General features: G+C 35.7%; 1 protein-coding gene across 1 annotated transcript in view; it reads left to right on the plus strand.

The window, feature by feature from the left end:
• SLC26A7 (solute carrier family 26 member 7) overlaps positions 1 to 20,239 on the plus strand; it is a 194,097-nt gene extending 173,858 nt beyond the window's left edge. Inside the window, exons 15-18 of the mRNA XM_060116089.1 lie at positions 13,557 to 13,657; positions 18,886 to 18,940; positions 19,023 to 19,126; positions 20,204 to 20,239. Coding sequence (XP_059972072.1) covers positions 13,557 to 13,657; positions 18,886 to 18,940; positions 19,023 to 19,126; positions 20,204 to 20,239 — 296 coding nt within the window. The remainder of the gene's footprint in view (positions 1 to 13,556; positions 13,658 to 18,885; positions 18,941 to 19,022; positions 19,127 to 20,203) is intronic.
• Positions 20,240 to 24,791: the final 4,552 nt, after the last annotated feature.

Genomic DNA, 24,791 nt, shown 5'->3' on the forward strand with positions numbered 1-24,791 from the left:
TCTGGTGGGCACGTTCATGTCTGGTGGTATGTATTTAGGGTGTCTATGACCTTATTATGGTTTTAGGCAGCCTCTCTGCTAATGGGTGGGGTTGTGTTCCTGTCTTGCTATTTGTTTGGCATAGGGTATCCATCACTGTAGCTTGCTGGTCATTAAGTGGAGCTGGGTCTTGGCGTTGAGATGGAGATCTCTCGGAGATTTTCACCATTTGATATTATGTGGAGCTGGGAGATTTCTGGTGGACTAATGTCCTGAATTTGGCTGTCCCACCTCAGAGGCATATCCCTGATACCTGGCTGGAACACCAAGAGCCTATCATCCACACGGCTCAAAATAAAAGGGAGAAAAAAAGAAGGAAAGAAAGAAAAAGATAAAATTAAATTAAATTAAAGTAAATTAAAAATTTATTAAAATAAAAAACAAAATAATTATTTATGAATTGTTTTAATTAATTTTAAAAAAGAAAGGAAGGAAGAAACAAGAGAACAACCAAACTAAAAAACAAATCCACCAATGATAACATGTGTTGAAAACTATACAAAAAAAAAAAAAAGAGAACGGAGAGATGGAACCTTAGGTCAAATGGTAAAAGCAAAGCTATACAGACAAAATCACACACAGAAGCATATGCATACACACTCACAAAAAGAGAAAAAGTATATATATATCCTTGCTTCCAAAGTCCACCTCCTCAATTTGGGATGATTCATTGTCTATTCCGGTATTCCAGAGATGCAGGGTACATCAAGTTGACTGTGGAGATTTATTCCATTGCTCCTGAGGCTCCTGGGAGAGATTTCCCTTTCTCTTCTTTGTTCCAGCAGCTCCTGGGATACAGCTTTGGATTTGGCCCTGCCTCTGCATGTAGGTCGCCTGAGGGCTTCTGTTCTTTGCTCAGACAGAGCAGGGTTAAAGGAGCAGCTGATTAGGGTAATCTGGTTCACTTAGGCTGGGGGGAGGGAAGGGTACAGAGTGCAGGGCGAGCCTGTGGCAGCAGAGGCCAGCATGACGTTGCAGTAGCCTGATGCATGCTGTGTGTTCTCCCGAGGAAGTTGTCCCGGGATCACGAGACCCTGGCAGTGGTGGGCTGCACAGCCTCCCAGGAAGGGAGGTATGGATAATGACCTGTGCTTGCACACAGGATTCTTGGTGTCTGTAGCAGCAGTCTTAACATTTCATGCCTGTCTCTGTGGTCTACGCTGATAGCCACCGGTGGCGCCAGTCTCTGGAGCTCCTTTAAGTAGCACTCTTAATCCCCTCTCCTCGTGCACCAGGAAACAAAGAGGCAAGAAAAAGTCTCTTGCCTCTTCGACAGTTCCAGACCTTTTCCCGGACTCCCTCCTGGCTAGCCATAGCTCACTAACTCCCTTCAGGCTGTGTTCACGCAGCCAACTGCAGTCCTTTCCCTGGGATCTGACCTCTGAAGCCTGAGCCTCGGCTCACAGCCCCCACCCATCCCGGCAGGTGACCAGTCAAGCCTCTCGGGCTGGTGAGTGCTGGTCGGCACGGATCCTCTGTGTGGGAGTCTCTCTGCTTTGCCCTCTGCACCCCTGTTGCTGTGCTCTCCTCCGTGGCTCCGAAGCTTCCCCCCTCCGGCACCCGCAATCTCCGCCCACTAAGGGGCTTCCTAGTGTGTGGAAACCTTTCCTCCTTCACAGCTCCCTCCCCCCTGGTGCAGGTCCCATCCCTTTTCTTTTGTCTCTGTTTTTTGTTTTTTCTTTTGCCCTACCCAGGTACGAGGGGAGTTTCTTGCTTTTTGGGAGGCCTGAGGTCTTCTGTCAGCGTTCAGCAGGAGTTGTTCCACATATAGATGTATTTCTGATGTATTTGTGGGGAGGAAGGTGATCTCCACATCTTATTCCTCTGCCATCTTGAAAGTCTCCCTCCACCACCTTCTTACCTGCTTAACTTCAATCTATCCTCCAAACCTCAGGTTACATGTCCCATTCTTCCTTTCATTCCTGTATTATCATGTCCTTTTTCACTCAGCAAATATTTTTGTATTTAATGGGCATCTTCTGAGTCCTAGGCACAATGACAGATGCTGTATATTCAAGGATGAAGAAAGCAGGCATGATTTCTGTCATCATGAATGCTGAAACCTAAATTAGCTCCCCTCCCTCAACCGCCCCCCCCCACTTCCTGTTCCCCAAACCAGCTGTATTTTGTCTGGAGACTCTAGGGGAGAACACTTTTACTTCATTGTCCTTTTCAATTTCTGGAGGCCATTCACATTCCTTGGCTCATGGCCCCTTTCTCCATCTTCAAGCCAGTAGTGTTGGCATTTTCATATCTCTCTGACCTCTTCTTCCATCACCACATCTCCCTCTCTGACTCTGACCCCCCTGCCTCCCTCTCATAAGAACCCTTGTAATTACATTGGACCTCCCTCACCACAAAAATCCAGGGTAATCCGCTCATCTCAGGATCCTTAATTTAATCAAGTCTGCAAAATTCCTTTTGCCATGTAAGGCAACATATTCCACAGGTTCTAGGGATTAAGATATGGACATAATTGGGGGTCATTATTCTGTCTATAATATCAGGTGTATCCTGTACATCCTTAGCACTTTCTGCATAACTTTCCCAGCTTTTGTAATACTTCAGATTACTAGTTCAACTGACTGGTTTCCTAGCTTGGTTGTGAGTCTATTGAGGGTAAGGACCATCATCTCTCTTGTCCATCATTCTGATTGTATTTCTTAGGACAATGCTTAGACTAAGCACCCAATACTTCTATATTGATTGACTGCTTGAATGAATGAATTAATTAGAGAGATGCTCAATAATATGTGCACATGTTTTCCAAAGATAGTGTTTTGGTTTGTCCTAAATATTTCTGATATCCTTGTTTTCTTGAGAAGTTTGAGATGTAACTCTGTTTCTCAATAGTTACTTGATATCAACAGAAAATGCCTTCTTTTAAAAAATTATGAATGACTCAGAGACTGTCAAGAACATTTTGAAGTATAAAAGAAACACTCTTAAATTATGCAACTATGAATACTTTTTAATAAAAGAAGTTAATGAATATTCCACAGGAAAGAGCTGGCTTGCACAGTCTGGAGTTAATTGCTCACCCACACCTGGTTGTTAATTTCTTTCTGAAATGTTGTTTTTTTGTAGATAAAGCCCATCATTTACCACATCCCACATGGGTACAGATTAGTTGTCTCCTTTGTACATGCTCCAAGCTTACCTCATTTTGCATAAGGCAGGATATTAACTATGCATTCACTTTACTCTTTTCTATAACAATGTGATTTTTATTGCATTGGTTGATTTACTTAGAAGCTTAGAACACAAGGATATAGCCTTAAAATCATTACAATGGCAGAACTGAGGATGTAAAAGAAAATTTCACTTATTTTTGGAAAGATTTCAGAAATGTCCATTGTATTTAAATTTCCATTGGAGTGAAATGGTAACTTTGTCATTAAGAATGTCTTTTATTTACAAAAAATATCATGAATTGCTTCTCTTAATATAGCTTACTTAAATGATTATCCACAAATACATGGCACAATTTTTTTTATTTTCTTTTATTTTGTTTTGGATGATGTGAAAATGTGCATGCATTTTGATTAAAGGAGCAGAAAAGGGGAAACTTGAATGTAAAAATGAAAGACAAAGCAAGCACACTGAAACAATGGAAGGAAAATTTTTGTTTCTCTATCGATTAAACCCAAACATTTTCATAGTTAACAATCTATCATCACTTAAATAATGAAATAATCGCAAGAAAATGCAGAGAATGGCAAGTGTAAGTTACAAGTGAAATAAATGTGATAGGATAGAAAAGAGAAAAAAACTTATTTCTTAAATAATTTTCTGTACCTTTTAACCACCATTTCCTAATCATTTGGATCTAGTGATCAATCTCTCCAAATAATATATACAGAATTTTTCCACTGGAATATTATGTTTAGATCAACAAGTAAATTTCCTATGAACTAGTAGTGACTTCGTGCAGCACTGAATTGATAAAAATTCTGAGGTCTTCTTTGACCTAAGTGGAAAAATTACCATGATTGATTAGCCATGTTTGGTTTGCTAAGGAATGGGGATGATAGAATGCATGCCATAAAGTTAGTTATGGGTAATAAGTTATGTATCTCCTGCAGGAAAAACAATGCATTGACATTTTCCAAATAAAATAGTTGTTACTATTTTTCAGATTATATTGAATATATATATTTAATTATATTAAATATTGCCAATAACAATTATGTTTTCTAGTAAATAAAGAACAAGGCTTAAAGGTCTCAAAAATTCATAATTTATATAAGTTGGGGGATTAGATATTAATGATAACTTTTTCTACGTAAATTTTTGGACTAAGGATTTTAGATTTAGCTTATTTTGAAATATGTAATATATTATAAAAGACATAAGTCATTTGTTAAGAACAATGTTGTTTAAGGAGATGTAAAAAAAGACGTCATTAATTTTGTTATCAAATTGTATCATCACTGTCTTTTTTAAAGCATCTTTATTGGATTATAATTGCTTTACAATGGTGTGTTAGTTTCTGCTTTATAACAAAGTGAATCAGCTATACATGTACATATATCCACATATCTCGTCCCTCTTGCATCTCCCTCCTACCCTCACTATCCCACCCCTCTAGGTGGCCACAAAGAACTGAGCTGATCTCCCTGAGCTATGCGGCTGTTTCCTACTAGCTATCTACTTTATATTTGGTAGTATATATAAGTCCAAGCCACTCTCTCTCTTCATCCCAGCTTGTCCTCCCCCTTCCCTGTTTCCTCAAGTTCATTCTCTATGTCTGCATCTTTATTCCTATCCTGACCCTAGGTTCTTCAGAATCATTTTTTTATTGTTGTTAGATTCCATATATATATATATATATATATATATATATATATATATATATATACATATATACACACACACATATGTGTGTGTGTGTGTGTGTGTGTTAGCACACAGTTTTCATTTTTCTCTTTCTGACTTCACTCTGTATGACAGTCTCTAGGTCCATCCACCTCAGTACAAATAACTCAATTTCATTTTTATTTTTATGGCTGAGTAATATTCCATTGTATATATGTACCACATCTTCTTTATCCATTCATCGGGCAATGGACACTTAGGTTGCTTCCATGTCCTGGTATTGTAAATAGAGCTGCAATGAACATTGTGATACATTGTATATATGTACCACATCTTCTTTATCCATTCATTGGGCAATGGACACTTAGGTTGCTTCCATGTCCTGGTATTGTAAATAGAGCTGCAATGAACATTGTGATACATGACTCTTTTTGAATTATGGTTTTCTCAGGGTATATGCCCAGTAGTTGGATTGTTGGGTCTTATGGTAGTTCTATTTTAGCTTTTTAAGGAACCTCCATACTGTTTTCTATAGTGGCTGTATCAATTTACATGCCCACCAGCAGTGCAAGAGGGTTCCATTTTCTCCATACCCTCTCCAGCATTTATTGTTTTGGATAGTTTGATGATGGCTATTCTGACTGCTGTGAGGTGATACCTCATTGTAGTTTTGATTTACATTTCTCTGATGATTAGTGATGTTGAGCATCCTTTCATGTGTTTGTTGGCAATCTGTATACCTTCTTTGGAGAAATGTCTATTTAAGTGTTCTGTCAAGTTTTGGATTGGTTATATGTTTTTTTTGATATTGAGCTGCATGAGCTGTTTGTAAATCTTGAAGATTAATCCTTTGTCAGTTGTATCATTTGCAGAAATGTTCTCCCATTCTGAGGGTTGTCTTTTCATCTTGTTTTGGATTGGTCTGCTGTGCAAAAGCTTTTAAGTTTCATTAGGTCCCATTTGTTTATTTTTGTTTTTTTATCCATTTCTCTAGGAGGTGGGTCAAAAAGGATATTTCTGTGATTTATGTCATACAGTGTTCAGCCTATGTTTTCCTCTAAGAGTTTTAGAGTGTCTGATTTTCACTTAGGTCTTTAATCCATTTTGAGTTTATTTTTGTGTATGCTGTTAGGGAGTGTTTTAATTGCATTATTTTACATGTAGCTGTCCAGTTTCCCTGGCACCACTTACTTAAGAGGCTGTTTTTTCTCCATTCGATATTCTTGCCTCCTTTATCAAAACTAAGGTGAGCATATGTGCGTGGGTTTATCTCTGGACTTTATATCCTGTTCCATTGATCTATATTTCTGTTTTTGTGCCAGTACCATATGGTCTTGATTACTGTAGCTTTGTAGTATAGTCTGAACTCTGGGAGCCTGATTCCTCCAGCTCCATTTATTTTTTTGTTTTTGTTTTTTGTTTTTTGTTTTCTCAAGATTGCTTTGGTTATTTGGGGTCTTTTGTGTTTCCATACAAATTGTGAATTTTTTTGTTCTAGTTCTGTGAAAAATGCCATTGGTACTTTGATAGGGATTGCACTGAATCTGTAGATTTCTTTGGGTAGTATAGTTATTTTTGCAATGTTGATTCTTCCAATCCAAGACATAGTATGTCTCTCCATCTGCTTGTAACACCCTTAACTTCTTTCATCAGTGTCTTATAGTTTTCTGCATACAGGTCTTTTGTCTCCTTAGGTAGGTTTATTACTAGGTATTTTATTCTGTTTGTTGCAGTGGTAAATGGGAACGTTTCTTTAGTTTATCTTTCAGATTTTTCATCATTAATGTATAGGAATGCAAGAGATTTCTGTACATTACCATTGTATTCTGTTACTTTACCAAATTCATTGATTAGCTCTAGAAGTTTTCTGGTATCACCTTTAGGATTCTCTATGTATAGTATCATGTCATCTGCAAACAGTGACAGCTTTACTTCTTTTCTGCTTTGGATTTCTTTTATTTCTTTTTTCTTCTCTGATGGGTGTGGCTAAGACTTCCAAAACTATGTTGAATAATAGTAGTGAGAATGGACACACTTGTCTTATTCCTGATCTTGGAGGAAGTGTTTTCAATTTTTCACCTTTGAGAACAAGGTTGGCTGTGGTTTGGCATATATGTCTTTATTATGTTGAGGTAAGTTCCATCTTTGCCTACTTTCCAGAGGTTTTTATTATAAACGGGTGTTGAATATTGTCAAAAGTTTTTTCTCCATCTACTGAGACAATCATATGGTTTTTCTCCTCCAGTTTGTTACTATGGTGTATCACATTGATCGATTTGCATATAGTGAAGAATCATTGCATTCCCGGGATAAACTGCAGTTGATCATGGTTTATCATCCTTTTAATGTGCTGTTGGATTCTGTTTGCTAGTATTTTCTTGAGGATTTTTGCATCTATGTTCATCAGTGATATTTGCCTGTCGTTTTCTTTCTTTGTGACATCTTTGTCCGGTTTTGGTATCAGGGTGATGGTGGCATTGTAGAATGAGTTTGGGAGTGTTCCTCCCTCTGCTATATTTTGGAAGATTTGAGAAGGATAAGTGTTAGTGCTTCTCTAAATGTTTAAGAGAATTCACCTGTGAAGCCATCTTGTCCTAGGTTTTCTTTTGTTGGAAAATTTTTAATCACAGTTTAAATTTCAGTGCTTGTGATTGGTCTGTTCATATTTTCTATTTCTTCCTGGTACACACTCAGAAGTGGTGCTTTTCTAAATAATTGTCCATTTCTTCCAGGTTATCCATTTTATTGGCATATAGATGCTTGTAGTAATCTCTCATGATCATTGGTATTTCTGCAGTGTCAGTTGTTACTTCTCCTTTTTCATTTCAAATTCTATTGGTTTGAGTCTTCTCCCCCTTTTTTTTTTTTCTTGATGAGCCTGGCTAATGGTTTATCAATTTTATTTATCTTCCCAAAGAACCAGCTTTTAGTTTTATTGATCTTTGTTATGGTTTCCTTCATTTCTTTTTCATTTATTTATGATCTGTTCTTTATGATTTCCTCCTTCTGCCAACTTTGGGGCTTTTTTTTTTTGTTGTTGTTGTTGTTCTTCTTCTTCCTCTAATTTCTCTAGGTGTAATGTTAGGTTTTTTTTATTTGAGATATTTCTTGTTTCTTGAGGTAGGATTGTAATGCTATAAATTTCCCTCTTAGAACTGCTTTTGCTGCATCCCATAGGTTTTGGATCTGTTTGTTTTCATTGTCATTTGTTTCTAGTTTTTTTTTTTTAATTTACTCTTTGTTTTCTTCAGTGATCTCTTGGTTATTACATAGTGTATTATTTAGCCTCCATGTGTTTGTATTATTTACATATGTTTTCCTGTAATTGGTATCTAGTCTTATAGAATTGTGGTCAGAAAGTACACTTGATAGAATTTCAATTTTCTTAAATTTACCAAGGCTTGATTTGTGACCCAAGATATGATCTATCCTGGAGAATGTTCCATGAGCACATGAGAAGAAAGCATATTCTGTTGTTTTTGCATGGAATGTCCTATAAATATCAATTAAGTCCATCTTGTTTAATGTATCATTTAAAGCTTGTGTTTCCATATTTATTTGCATTTTGGATGATGTGTCCATTGGTGAAAGTGGGGTGTTAAGGTCCCCTACTATGATTATGTTACTGTCGATTTTCCCTTTTATGGCTGTTAGCATTTGCTTTATGTATTGAGGTGCTTCTATGTTGGGTGCATAAATATTTACAATTGTTATATCTTCTTCCTGGATTGATCCCTTGATCATTATGTAGTGTCCTGCTATGTCTCTTGTAATAGTCTTTATTTTAAAGTCTATTTTGTCTGATATGAGTGTTGCTACTCCAGATTTCTTTTGATTTTCCATTTGCATGGAATATCTTTTTCCATCCCCTCGCTTTCAGGATGTATGCATCCCTAGTCTGAAGTGGGCCTCTTGTAGACAACATATATATGGGTCTTATTTTTGTGTCCATTCAGCCAGCCTCTGTCTTTTGGTGGGAGCATTTTATCCATTTACATTTAAGGTAATTATCGATATGTATATTCCTATTACCATTTTTTAATTGTTTTGGGTTTGTTATTGTAGGTCTTTTCCCTCTCTTGTGTTTCCTGCCTAGAAATGTTCTTTTAACAATTCTTTTAAAGCTGGTTTGGTGGTGCTGACTTCTCTTATCTTTTGCTTGTCTGTAAAGCTTTTAATTTTTCCATCAAACCTGAATGAGATCCTTGATGGGTAGAGTAATCTTGGTTGTATATTTTTCCCTTTCATCACTTTAAATATGTCCTGGCACTCCCTCTGGCTTGCAGAGTTTCTGCTGTAAGGTCTGCTGTTAACCTTATGGAGATTCCCCTGTATGTTATTTGCTTTTTGCTCTTGCTGCTTTTAATATTTTTTCTTTGTATTTATTTATTTATTTATTTATTTATTTTTTGTGGTACACGGGCCTCTCACTGTTGTGGCCTCTCCCATTGCAGAGCACAGGCTCCGGGCGTGCAGGCTCAGCAGCCATGGATCATGGGCCCAAACACTCCATGGCATGTGGGATCTTCCCAGACTGGGGCACGAACCCACGTCCCCTGTGTCGGCAGGCGGACTCTCAACCACTGCACCACCAGGGAAGCCCTGTATTTAATTTTTGATAGTTTGATCAATATGTGTCTTGGTGTGTTTTCCCTTGCATTTATCCTGTATGGGACTCTCTGTGCCTCCTGGACTTGATTGACTATCTCCTTTCCCATGTTAGGGAAATTTTCAACTATAATATCTTGAAATATTTTCTCAGAGTCTTTCTTTTACTCTTTTTCTTCTGGAAACCCTATAATTCGAATGTTGGTGCATTTAATGTTGTCCCAGAGGTCTCTAAGACTGTCCTCAATTCTTTTCATTCTTTTCTCTTTATTCTGCTCTGCAATAGTTATTTCCATTTTTTTTATCTTCCAGGTCACTTATCCATTCTTCTGCTTCTGTTATTCTGCTGTTGATTACTTCTAGAGAATTTTTAATTTCATTTATTGTGTTGTTCATTGTTTTCTGTTTTCTCTTAGTTCTATAAGTCCTTGTTAAACGTTTCTTGTGTTTTCTCCATTCTATTTACAAGATTTTGAATCATCTTTACTATGATTACTCTGAATTCTTTTTCAGGAATACTGCCTATTTCCTCATTTATTTATTTATTTATTTATTTATTTATTTTTTATTTTTCTGGTGTGTTTTAACCTTGTTTCTTCATCTGCTGTGTGTTTCTCTGTGTTTGCATTTTGATTAACTTACTGTGTTTGGTGTCTCCTTTCCACAGGCTGCACATTCATAGTTCCCATTGTTTTTGGTCTTTACCTCTGGTGGCTATAGTTTGTTCAGTGGGTTGTGTAGGCTTCCTCCTGGAGGGTACTAATGCCTGTGTTCTGGTGGATGTGTCTGGATCTTGTCTTTCTGGTGGGCAGGACTGTGTCTGGTGGCTTTTTTGGGAGTGTCTGTGACATTATGATTTTAGGCAGCCTCTCTGCTAATAGGTGGATTTGTGTTTCTGTCTTGCTAGTGGTTTGGCATAGGTTGTCCAGTGCTGTAGCTTACAGTTTGCTGAGTGGATCTGGGTTTTAGGGTTGAGATGGAGATTTCTGTGAGAGTTTCAGTTGGTTGATATTACATGGAGCTGGGAGGTCTCAGTAGACCAATGTCCTGAACTCAGCTCTCCCACCTCAGAGACACAGAGCTGACACCTGGCTGGAGCTCCAAGACCCTGCCAGCCACACGGCTCCAAGTCTGATGAGAGGAAAGAGAAATACCAGCTCATGTGCAGAATCATCCCACAGATCACAGTAACAACACCTTCAGCTTTCTCATGGTGATGTTTTCATGAGTGTTTGCATATGTCCAAACTCATCAAATTGTATACAGGAGGACCTTGAAAATATTGCTGGTACAGTTCCAGGCCACTTTTCTTTTTTCTTTTGTTTTGCACTTAGTCTAGTTTCACTGGCTTATAGGGTGAAGTGTGCACAGAGCTCAAACCCAACACCTTCAGACCAGAGTTTCTAGCTCAAAGCAGTTGCACAGCATCTTAACTCAAGATGGAGGTGGAGACAGCAGGCTGTGTGTAGAACATCACTGTCATTTTAAGATCTATTGCTAAATATGTCAGAGGTTTCAGTTATTTATTTAATCCAAGCCATTGAATTTTTAAACATTACTGATGATTTTCTTTGTTTAACAAGAGTACACAGATTTATGTAGTGATGTGCTGGTAAGTCTTTGACAAACAACTCTTGGGGTGGAGGTTATGGCATGGGATGGTGGGAAAGCACTGATTTGTTGCACTTGCCAATATCCATGGTATAAATATGTTTTCATTAAACATAGAGCTTGAAACGATATGTACACTATTGACGTTCTTAAAAGATGTAAACAGAGCTAGTCTGAAATGTCTTTTAAAAAATCATATACAGTTTATTTTCTAAACCAGATATATTTAGGAGACTTGCATACAAACCCTTCAAATTTTGAACTCCATGGTACACTGCAAACGATTAGTGTTACTAAAGTTTTTTATATCTAAGTTTGTAAGGAAATATCTAATCCATTATATATTTTTTATGTATGTTTATCTTGTGAATTATTGAACTTTTGTAGGAAAGCTTATCTGATATTTAATTGTTATAGATTCTTATACTCTGAAAATTCAATAAAATATTTCCAAATTGTATAAAAATATATTTATGAATCATAAAAAATTTGCAAGGAAATACATATCACAAACAAATAATTGGCCAAATGTCTTAACAAATCTTTTAATATTGATCTAGTAATACTGCCTCTGTAATTCTATAAGGTGGAATAAATGTATCTCTAAACTAATTAATGTAGTGCCAACCTATATGTGTATGTATGTGTGTGCATGTGTGTGTGTGTTTGTGAGACTAGGAGATAAAAGGAATAAATACCAATCAACATTCCACTGTTTATCTTTGCTTAGGATACATATTTTTATTTTCCTGTATTCTTAAACTCTCTCTCCAATCTCTGATAGTGAGCAGGACACATTATATCTGAATCTATAAATAAGAGCCTGGCATAATAGGGCTAGGTCCTATTTTAGTTAGGCAAATATTGAATTATAATTGTTACTACCGAGTGGTCAGTGGAAGAGCTAAGTTGTGGTCACTTTTCATTTTGTTTGAGTTTCTAATTTACCATTTTGAGCCAGTATCATAGCCTGAATCTATACTTACCCTCAGCCCTCCTTCTCATGGGAGAAAAAGGGAAACAGAAGACACTACTAGAGTGCCTGGCATGAGGTAGGCCCCGAATAAATATTGATTGACTGGGAGCAGGAAAATTTTGAGATCTCAGACTATCATTAGTGTTTAATTAAAGCTGTCCATATGATTAGAATGCTTATAACTCCATCCTGTTTCTACTTTTTGGAAGTAAACATACCCTTCAAGCTTACTTTTGTGTGAAGCCTTCCCTGATTGCTCCAAAGAGACTTCTTTCTCTTTTAAATTTCCATTCTCTTTCATTTTTAATCATGTGTTATTTACCAATATTATCCTTGACACTCAAGGATAAACTCCTAGAAGAAAGGGATAGGATCTTGTACATTTGTATGGTTCACTTCATTTCAAAAAAATTCTTGAACATACTCATGCTCTATAGTTATTATTTCTATTAATAAATATGAATATACATCTAAAGATGAAACTTGGAAACAAATCCTATACTTGAATACCACTCTTAAAATACATTAAAAATTACTTTGTAGCATTTCTTAGTTTTTAAAAATACCCATTTTCCCTCATACTTCCCTTCAATGCTAATTGAAAAACAACCATATTCCAATTTTTCTGTAGCCACTATAGAGGAAAACCATGGACATTTTAAATAGCAAAAGTATTCCAATTAAAATTTATATTTTCAGAGAATTTCATAATAATGAATGAATTGGAGTTTATCTGAATTCTCCTTACTAATGGTGGGGGAATCTTGGCCTACATGATTTGCTCTCAGAACCTTATCACTCCTTAGAGGGACCTCAGATGTGGTGGCCTGTCACTGTTTAGAAATATGTCATTTCACACAAGAAAACTGTGGCCCTGAGGACATTAGTGAAAAAGAGGTCATGAACTCCTAATTAAAAACAAAATTCCCACCAGGTGAATTCAGAGTCAGAGTTACTATGAACAAAATGAAGCTTAAGTTTCAGGCCCCTCACACAGAATGCTTCTAAGTCTGAGGGACAAGGTCCAAGATGGAATCTTTTCCTTAGTGTGACACGAAAATTGTATAAACTTCAGACACCACAAAATAGGGCTCTACCTCTGAGCATACACATGAAAGAAATGTGGGATATTGTGCAAAGAGAACTTTGAGGATGTCTAGTGGCCTCGATTCTGGGCTGTGTTTGGCACTAACTTGCCAGGTCTCCTTTCAGAATCTTCTAAACTTGCTGAGCTTCAGTTTGTTTATCTGTGAAATGATACTGGTAATTAAGTTAGCCCATCTTCCTATCTGAGTTATGTAATAATTACCTGAGATAACATTTGAATATTCAAAAATGAAAGAGTTCAAAATAATTAGTAATTAACTGAAAAATGTAAAAATTAAAAGTGTTTGGAATTGACCTTGTTAAACACGAGGCCACCGTTAATCTTCCCAATGTTCAACAATATCAACAGTAAAAATCTCTAAGAATTCTCCCTAACTCAACTCTGTTCCTCCTACAGAAGAAGCAACACAGCCCTGCCTGAATCAGAAGTGTTATTTAATCCTAGATTGCAGTGGATTGACCTTTTCTGACTATTCTGGAGTCTCCATGCTTGTTGAGGTATTTGCACAGCTTGTGTTTGGACTGATTCTTTCCCTTCTCTTTAGTAACAGAGTTTCACCAACCTCTCTCTCAGCTCTGTGGTTTTAATCCTGCTTGTTTCAATACTCATCTCACCCATTCTCCCCAAAGGGGAGACTTTATTACTCCCACTACTGTAGATTTCTTTTCAGGAGATACCGTGAAGTTTCTAGCTGTGTGTGAATCTGGAGGGCGTGGGAGGAGTAGAAGTGGGTATTCATGTGGGGTGTTAGAACAGAACATAGACTTGAGATGTAATGGGTATAGCAGATGCTGGGCAGTCAGCTCCTAGGCTTCTAGAAAGAAGGAGAAAAGTCCCCTCCATGAGCAAGTGGCCTGATGATGGCAGGATGTTGTCTCTCACATCGTGGATGGGTACAGTCTGACCTGAAACCATTCCTGGTCTCTGAAATAATACACAGTGTAGGGGTCTTTCTCCATTCTCTCAGACAATGGTGTTCTCTACCTCATGATCTCCACGGGGTCTCCATGATCCTGGTTGCAAAAAATAAAAGTTTTATTTCTTTAAAACTGAAGCCTCCATTTAGTTAGATGGAACACCTAATTTTGCCAATTCAAGTAAAACTCAGACACTTCTGGAATTGTTTCCTCCTTTTTTTTTTTTTTGAGTAAGTACTATGTCAACAAGGAATGTACTCCCTTTCTTTTTTCCATTTATTCTCTCCTCAATATCCTAAATATGAGGGAGGATCTTGAGGATCAAGCAATGTCTATTTCTCAGTTCTCCTCAGTCCTCCATTAACTTCTGCTGTGTGGAACATGGTTCACCTCGCCTTTGGCTGTTTGCTCCCCAGCGGTTCTCTGACCCTGGCTTCATAGAGTCTCCTGCTGTGTGAGGCTTTGTATCCATCCAAAAACTTAATCATAACCTATGGCAATTTCTGGAGCTCTTTCCTTGCATATTTCCCTTCTTTCCATTACTCTATCCCATAAATTTCACCCACTCAATCCTTCCTGAATGCCAGTTCTGTCTTCTCAGCTCAGTGAAGTGGCTGCATTTTGCTTGGGTGCCCCATCATCATGTCGTGGTCCACAAACTGTTTTGCAGCAGAACGCTGAGATGATCTGAGAGCTCACCTCGTTTGTTTTCTTTCTTTCAGAGAACTCAGTCCTTTGCTGCCTGTTCCCATTGCCGGAAAACAATTTATATATTTTCTCCATTTGTCTACTTATTTACAGAGGATAGGATAGTCTTTATATTAATTACTCTTCATGGCCAGAAGTCAAAATTTGACATTGACTTTTAAAGAGTTAAAACCAGTAGTCCTTAGAAGGTCTCACATTGTAGATTTTGATTGCTTTCTCATGGTGTTGCGTAACTGTCTCTATTCATTCATATTTTAAATTTGAAATGTCCAACCTTTCAAACTCAAGGTAATACAAAGGTCAGCTTCAGTCTGGCTTTCCTGTGAAGATGGGGTGGGACTATGTGAAGAGAAGCAGCTTACTATATGACAGAGTGTAGTCTCAGATCTATCACACCCTCTGGGAGGTGTTAGGAGAATTGTCTAACCTGTCTGGATCTCAGTTTATTCATTTTGTAAAAATGGGGGGGTGGATTTTGTTTCAGATTTAGTAGATATTCAAAAAAGAAATAAATTATGCAAAAGAATTGAATTTTAAATATCCTAGGCCTTAAATCTAGTGGCTGTTTTTGGTAAATCACCCTTTTCCACGTGTAGTATGCTTTTAATTTCTTGTTGCTCACCATAAAAACTTCGCACAGTTGGCATAGGGTTCAACCTCAATACTTTTCTTGAATATAAATCCTGACTGTAAACAGAGAGTCCCTCATCATTGCAGGTCTTCTTGTGTTCAGCACTTTTATTTACTGTGTTGAGAAGGTCTAGAAGAGCACTGTTAAACCTATCTGTATAAGGATCACCTGGGGAGCTTATTTAAGATGCAGCCTTTTGATGGAGTGATCATTTTGAAATGTACAGAAATTTTGAAACATTATGTTATGTAACAGGAACTAACACAGTGTTGTTGGTCAATTATACTCCAAAAGCAAACAAACAAACAAACTCATAGAAAAAGAGATCAGATTTATGGTTACCAGAGGCAAGGGGTGAGGGGAGGGGGAATTGGATGAAGGCAGTTAAAAGGTACAAACTTCTGGTTATAAGATAAAAAGTACTAGGGATGTAGGTACAACATGATAAATAGAATGAGCACTGCTGTATGTTATAGATGAAAGGTGTTGAGAGAGTAAATTCTGAGAGTTCTCATCAGAGGAAATATATCTTTTTTCTATTTCTTTAATTTTGTATCTATATTAGATGATGGGTGTTCACCAAACTTATTGTGGTCATCATTTCATGATGTATGTATGTCAAATCCTTATGCTGTGTACCTTAAACTTATACAGTGATGTATGCCAATTATAACTCAATAAAACCGGAAGGAAAAAAATGCAGTTTTCTGAGTCCTGGTTCTGGCCCAGGAATATTCATTTTAAACAATGTAGTTTGTCCAAGGATTATGTTTTGAGCAACACTAGACTAAGATTGTCCTTTTACTGAGAAAATTCAGTATGTATATTTTTTGTTTAATTGTATTTAAAATTTGTTTTTGAATATACTCCAGTATTTATTAGCTGTCCTCTCTAGATATTGCAAATCAGTACTTAGTGTTAGTAAAGAGGAGGAAATGGTTACTTATTGTCAGTGAGTTTAAGATCTAAGGTTGAAAATTCAGAGGAATTCAAATAATCTAGGTTTTGGGCATGGGGAGAAAGAAACTTTTAAGAATTCATCTTAATGGTTTTAAAATACTATACAGCATAATGAAGGAATAAGTCAACTGATGCATTTTATTTTTAAATTGGCAGAAAATGACATTTGCCCTTCTGTATATACAAAACCAGAAGTTTTGTATCAATTTGTTATTTTTAGTTTCCTTACTACTATTTAATTTATTTCATAATGGTTACAGTAAATTATGATGTATGTTATGACCATAAACTTTAAATATAGACAAATTCTAGGTCCAAATATTAGCCACATAACTAGTTCTAGGATCTGGGTTTAAGTATCTGTTTGCTTTTTTGTAAACTGGAAGTAGAAATACTTTAAGTTGTTGTGAAGCTTAGAAATGACATATTGTATATAAAGCATATAAAAAGTTTCTAGAAGTTAGTAAGTACTCAATAATGCTAGCTTCTATTTGTTCTCATTTTGCAAAAGTCATTTCTTAAATAATATCACTGCAACTAATACTATTTCTTAGTTCCTGCCACCCTGAACTAGGGTCGAGACTAAAGAGCCACAGAGTCTTTCAGCCATGCATGTCTTCCTGCTTCCCCAAAACACTCCCTGGATTATTTTCTTAGTCACTTTGGTATAAGGAAGATTCTCCTAAGAGTTATAGGTTGAAGAAAATGGAGTGAGTTCTATATTCTTCTACTTAGGACACTTCTACTTAGTGAACTAGAGAATATGTTTATCAACATCAATAAACCACCCATAGCAATGTGTTTGTGCTTCACTGAGCTTAAGAAAAAGTAAAACACTGACAGATCACTTTGAATTGTCATTTTAACTTACAAAAACAGGAGCCATTTATTCAATAGCAAGTCCCAGACCATGTATTATTTATTTGTTTATTTGTTTGTTTATTTATGCTCAGAGTGATGTCTCCTATTATACCACAATTCTTCTACCATAGAGATAACTGCTTATTGCTGGAAGAATATAAGAGAAATTTTTGGGTGTATCATGCATACTCTTAAAATGTTTTGTAAACGCAGCATTCTACATTTTATATGTATGACACTTTACTATTATGTAACCAAATCCATCCTACTGTTACTAAAACTTCTGGATTTACTGAGTTTTGTCAGCTGACTTTGGTCTGGGTGAATTTAAGATCAGGGACTTCAGTAAGGTTGTTACTACTTGAGATTTTCTAGGACTTAAAGAAGGCAGGACCCTGCAGTATGCCACAAAAATTAGTCAGGATCTCTCATCTTGGTGGACCATAAAAATGGAAGTTGGGCTATCAAACTTGGCTTTGATTATAGTGAGGTTCTCAATTTACTGTCCATGGATGGAGTTTAGAGAATCCATGAATATGTACAAATTGTTGTAAAATATTAAAGTAAGAGTAGGTAAGCAATTTCATCATATTCACAGATGGGTCCTTGACCTTCAATAAAGATAGTTGAAAACAATTTTATATCATTCTTATAGGGAAGGAAAGGTGGTGTTTTTATTTTTATTAAATAAAATGGAAAATGTAAACAACAAAACTTAGTTACATAAAAGGTAAATGCCAGGACATGGAAGCAACCTAAATGTCCATCGACAGATGAACGGATAAAGAAGATGTGGCACATATACACAATGGAATATTACTCAGCCATAAAAAGAAATGAAATTGAGTTATTTGTAGTGAGGTGGATGGACCTAGAGTCTGTCATACAAAGTGAAGTAAGTCAGAAATAGAAAAACAAATACTGTATGCTAACGCATATATATGGAATCTAAAAAAAAAAAATGGCACTGATGAACCTAGTGGCAGGGCAGGAATAAAGACATAAACATAGAGAATTGACTTGAGGACACAGAGGGGGAAGGGGAAGCTGCGGCAAAGTGAGAGTAGCATCGACATATATACACTACCAAATGTAAAATAGATAGCTAGTGGGAAGCAGAAGCATAGCACAAGGAGATCAGCTCCGTGCTTTGTGACCACCTAGAGGGGTGAGATAGAGAGGTTCAGAGGGACATGCAAGAGGGAAGGAATATGGAGATATATGTATACATATAGCCGATTCACGTTGTTATACAACAGAAACTAACACAGTATTGTGAAGCAATTATACTCCAATAAAGATCTATTAAAAAAAAGAAGAAAGAAAGAAAGAAAGAAAGAAAGAAAGAAAGAAAGAAAGAAAGAAAGAAAGAAAGAAAGAAGGAAGGAAGGAAGGAAAGAAAGAAGGAAAGAAAGAAAGAAAAAAAAAGGTAAATGCCTTGCTGGCGTTCATCTTCCTTTGCTAAGACCATCTCTTTTAGAAGTGGGTCAGAGTATGCCTGAATGTGTTACAATGCCACCCCCTGGTGGTGTGGTATCATAAACATTGGCTTTTTCTTTACTAGAAATTCTGCTTTCTGAAGCTCATCTTATTCCTTCCTGCCAGCTATCCTGAATTAATTGTGGGTGTACTATTTTAATTCTTCCAGGTTTACACGGACTGCAAGAACAAGAGTGTGGATGTATCATTAGTCCATTGTACAGGTAAGGGAGTATCCTTGGCTAACATTGGACATAATCCTTCTGCTGCTCCATGTAATCTTATATCACTTCTGTTTCCTTATAGCTTCCTTGATAAAAGCAATGAAATACTGGGGAAACCTAGATTCAGAGAAACCAATTTTTTTTGAATCAGTATCTGCTGCAATAGGTAACATCCACTTAAATAAGGTGAGTTGAGCAAGTTTGCATGCCAGAATTATAAGAAAATTGGAATGTAGAATGCAAGGGTTTTGCATTTTTAATATTAGCCTATTATCCCACTGACATCTAAAAACCTATTAAAATGTGCCCCTCCTCAGAGTCCTCTGCTACAAGTAAAGGAATTTTTTTCATTCCTTTTTTGGACAAGTTATGAACTGTTTAATAATTTGGATCTTCCAACAATATCACTGCTTAGAGGATTTGGTGATCACCTATTAAGTGCAAACTGTTTGCTTATAAAAATAAATGCATCTTCCAGGATCCACTATCCTGGGAATTGGAATCCGCCTCTGTCAAATGCAAAAACTCTAAATATAGCCTTATAGCTTTTTGCTGCTCTCATACTCTTTACTCTAAGCTCATACTGCCACCTTTGGAAATACTATTTGCAGAGCCCAACACTCACATGGTTTGAAGTGTCAAAGTTACCTTCCAATACCGGGCTGTATGGTTAGTTTTAGAACTGTTCCTAGAACTTTGAGTTCCCATAATTTTTCTTTGATTTTGAATTGTTTGGCCTTTCCTTATCCCTGGAACAGCATCTGTTATCTCTCGGAGTCATTCTTATTATGTGCAATTAGAACAGTATGTATTTACAAAATAATAATAATAACATTATTGTTATTATTATCATTTCTACTACTACTATTACTGCTGCTGCTGCTGCTGCTACTACTGTTATATACCTAACATTCACTGTGTGTTCATTATGTTCCAGGAATGTGCTAAGAGCTTTACCTATGTTACTTCACTAAATTTACCACGACCTCATGAAGTAGATACTATTATTGAACCTATTTTTAGAAATAAGGAAACTGAGATCCAGGGAAGTTATACCATTTGTAAGTGGTAGAGCCAGTTTCAAAGTCAGCAGTCTGACTTAGGACCTGGAGCTTTAAACTTGTATACTCTGATGCCTCAGAGAATATCCATTTTCTTATCTTGGATGGACAGCTTGCTTCCATTACTACTGTTCTTTGACTATGATATCAACTTAAGGGTTAAGTAAGTAGCAATTGCTAATTTCTTCCCCTTCTATTTCAGAATTTGAGCAAACTCAGTGACCACAGTGAAATCTGAGACTCTTTTGCTGCAGTACAGCTCTTTTCTTTAGCAACTGCCTCGAAGAGGCCACACTCAAGTATTTTCACAACATTTTTTGTTGTGTAGATCCTAAAAATGACCTCTACTAAAATATGTGTGATGTGACTTAGTAACCACATAACCACTGCTCAAGGTTTGCCAACAATCTATCTAATCTTTGTTAGTAAGCAAATTCACTTTGTAGGTTATTGTATAGTTATTTTATAAAAATCAGTATGCATTTAGTTTTAGTGTACTGAAAGGTAAACATGAATTTATTTCCTTTTTTCATACCAGAGTATTTTGTGTTAATTCAGTTTGTTGTAGTTCATTTGTATAAGTGAGAAATACTTTGTCATATGATAAGAGATTTAGAACATTTGCAAGCCACTTGTAAAAATGCAGAATCATCTGTAACTAATACATAAAAACAACTTAGTAAGTGTGCCATTTTTCCTAACCAAGCCATTAAATATCAATAAGCTTAAATGTTACTTCATGCAATATGATTATGAAATTCACAGAAAGTAAGTCAAACAAAAACAAATGACAAACTAGAAACCATTCTTCTCCATACCTTTCCATGCATGGTTGTCTTCAGGAATGTTTTCAACATAAATAATATCCCAGTGAAACCATGTCCTTGACATTAGTCTGTTTTGCTATGAATATTGGAAATGCTTAGGATCTTCAGACCTTATAGCCCTAATTTCCACATTCCCACCTCATAAAATTTCCATTTTCAGCTTTAGATTTTTTGGAGCCAGAGAATGTGGAAGTTGAACATTTTATGTTTTTTTCACAAATACGATTTTTAGAAGAGAAAATATCACCAGTAGAATAGCTTTGTACTTTTCCAATATAGGATTAACTGTAGTAGTTTGGGACTTTCCTATTTCAGAGAGATAGTCAATATAATATAATACATTTACCTATCTATATCCCTATAGATAGATAGATCTCCTTAGAATGCTTTTTTTTTTTCTTTTGTTAGAAGGGAGCTTAGGTAAGTGATTATCTTTAAACCCACTAAACCAACAGGGTGTTGACAAATAAATATCACAGGCCAGGCTAACTTGTATAAGTTATTATTTTCATGTTTCTACATATATTTTCAATCACATACAATTATATAGTTTCATATTTTTATCTAACAATTTGATTTACCTATGAAGAAATCTCACTTTCAAAGATAGATGTAGATGCATGCTTTAGTCTTAAGGCATTTTAACTGTTCTAGAAATTACCAGTTAGCAAAAAGCCAAGTACTTTAAAGTGAGTTTGAGAAGTAGTTTGAAAACAAAATTAAAAGACTGGTAATTTAGGTGTTTTTGAGAACATCTGTAAGAGTAAATTCTAATATCTGCCATGTGATGTAATGGTTCCTAGCAAATGTGTAGTAAACATTCACATGGCCCTTATTTTTACCATTGAGTCCTAGGCAGACAATGTAATAAAATGAAAGGGGAATAATAAACATTTCAAATTCTCATAACTTATTTAGCCATGTCAATTCTGATTGACATGAACTACAAAGGGTAGTTTTTGTCCCACAGGAGGCTTCAATCCTTTCATCACTAATTTGGATTGAAATGAGTGAAGCTAACTTTTCTTCCCATCAAATACTGTTCCAAGAAAATGTGGAAGTAATAATTAGAAGTAAAATTTCCTTAAAGGAAGGAATTTCACTCTCCTTTTCTGATTAAATTATTCCAATGGTGGATGGTGACAATATTCACCATCGCTAATCCATTGGTCATTGGCACATAACCATGAGTCAAGGGAAGTTAAGAAAGAAATATATTTTGTTATGTATAAAATGATGTATTTCTGTGCAAATTTAGTTTATTATTAAATGCATGTACTGTAGGCATTTTCTAATTTGTTAGAGATTATGGACTGTAGATGACGTTAAATTCATTACAGGTAATCAATGGATGGTTTCTTCTATTTTATTAACAAAGCTGACACCTAGTTGTATGAGAAGATGTATTTGAATGCATTTCAGTGTTTATAGTAGACATCTAATGGATAAAACTTAAAAGCTAATAACTTTGGTGTTAAATGTTATTATATTCAAAGTAAAGGAAGACCAAAACATGTACCATAAATAACCCTTTGTTCTAAGGCTTATCCTGCATACTAAGATCCCAGTGACTAGACCTGTAGGAAACCCTGGAATTGAGTTTTGAGAGCTCAATAACTGAATATGAGTTTCAGGCACACAAGATTCTAAAACATAAACGTTTATTTCAAAGCAGACATTAATAACAGAAGAACTATAAAATGGCACTGATGCTAGACTGTTTCTAGTCATGATGGATTAGTTTTATGAGATTACCTTATTTTTGTATATGATAAATTACTTTCATATTACTTATTATGGTAAAGTAAAATTGGGAAAAATTAAAACTGACCTATAAGACCAGTTAAGGACCTAATAGAGTGACATATATAAATTAACCATAAAGTGTGTAACCAGGAAAAAGACTGTTAACATTATATTTATGCAAATTAAATGCCCTTAAATTTTACCATTTGTCTTTCATTTTAAAGGTTATTTTCCCCTGATTATATGATTCAAGTGTTATAAAGTCTAACTTGAATTACTTTGCAGTAATTTATGTGACAGATCTCTACTGTATAAATGTGTAATGTAATGAGGAAAGAAATCTCTCTTTTTTAATGAAAACATTAATGTGTTAATACCCTGTATGGATAATGTTTGACATTTAGTGGTTACCAAAATATATTAGTATGTTTTTGAACATACATATGCTTAGAAATACATGTTCTGCATTCTGGGGGATGATCGTCTAATTCAATGTAAAATATGCTTTTTGGCAGTGATTTTGTTGCCAGATTTTCAATAGGGAGTTAAGTGAGGCTTGCACAATCTTAAGATTTTTAGTTAAAAATCATATCATCTAATATGTCACACATATTTTTATATTTTTTAATGCATTTAATTATCTTTTAAATAATCCTTTGCACTGACTCAGCATATAACAGCAAATTTACATGGAAATAAACTGAAATATGGTAACTATTATGCTTAAATGGATTTGTATCCATTATTTCAAATTATTTACCCCCCTGTAAAGCAAATAATACATTTTGCTGTCTTAGACTGACCACAGTCTAATGTGTTAACAATTCCTGGATTAAATATTCTTTGTAATTTGTTCTTACAAAATTTAAACCTAAAATTGTAAGGTATGGTATGTCAATTTATGGAAGGATAATAAAGTTACTTTTTGCTGCAACACTACATTTACACAATCCTTTTACACCAGGTTTAAATCCTTTGTGTTCTAATTTTAATTAATATATAATTTACTTTTTAAATTTGTTTGGGTTCTTCATTTATATACTGTTGTTTGTCTTTCCTGAGTTTCTAGGCTGAGTTCAATATTCTCCAGAATTTTAAAGGTTACTGCTCAAAGAACAAGAAGTTAAGTCACTCTTCTAGGTGTTGGAGGTATGGCAATGAATAAAGCAGAAAAAACATCCCTTCCCTCATGGAACTTACATTCTAACAAGGGAAGACAAAATAAATGGGATAAACTTTAAATACCTTTATTATAAGTTAAATGATAATATGTGCTAAGAATAAGAATAAACTAAGGAAAGAAGATAGAAAGTATGGCAGAAAAGTGGGTGTTGTGTCCTGAGATAGGGTGGCAGGAATGGTGATAACAGGAATGTCTTAGCAGACTACTATGATAAAATACCACAGACTGGTGAGCTTAAACAATAGACATTTATTTCTCAAAGTTTGGTAAGTTGGGAAGTCAAAGATCAGGGTGGCAACTGATTCAATTTTCTGGTGAGAGCTTCTTTTCTGGCTTGTAGCTAGTAGTAGACAGCTACTTTCTTGGTGTGTCCTTCACATGTTGGAAAGAGAGTGCTCTCTTGCCTCTTCTAAAGGATCCTATAAACCTATAAGCTTAGGGTTTCACCCTTATGACCTTATTTAACCTTCATTACTTCACTATATGCTCAATCTCCACATACAGTCACATTGGAGGTTAGGGCTTCAATATATGAATTTTAGGGAGACACAAGTCCATAGCAGGGAGTTATACATTTCTTATATATTAAACAATTCCTTTATTATGTCTGAAAATTAGGCTTACTAGAATTTTATTTATATTTAATATAACGTGAGGTTTTTGCATCAAAAACATGAGAAATAATTGTGAACTGTCTGGTTAAAGCATTTCAGTGCTAGGACGTGTAGGTTAGTATAGATATTATTACCCATACCTGGCTACTGAGATGAAATTCTGTCCATGAAACATGTGAAGTGGTCAGAATGGGTTTGTGGTATACCAGTGGTTGTTCAGAAGCTGAGACATTATATTCTGGTGATGGTTTCTAATGATTAGCCACCCTGTTTTGAAGATAGAATTGAATTAGTTAGCTTTCCCTTAACTATCATATTGTTAAAGAAAATAACAAGAGACATGCTTAATTCTAACAGTTGTCACAGAGACAGGTGCAGAACAGAGTCCTGATGCTAACTGCAGTGAGAGCTTTCCACTTT

Source organism: Mesoplodon densirostris, chromosome 13, assembly GCF_025265405.1.
Source record: "Mesoplodon densirostris isolate mMesDen1 chromosome 13, mMesDen1 primary haplotype, whole genome shotgun sequence".
In the NCBI taxonomy this organism is placed as follows: Eukaryota; Metazoa; Chordata; class Mammalia; order Artiodactyla; family Ziphiidae; genus Mesoplodon; species Mesoplodon densirostris.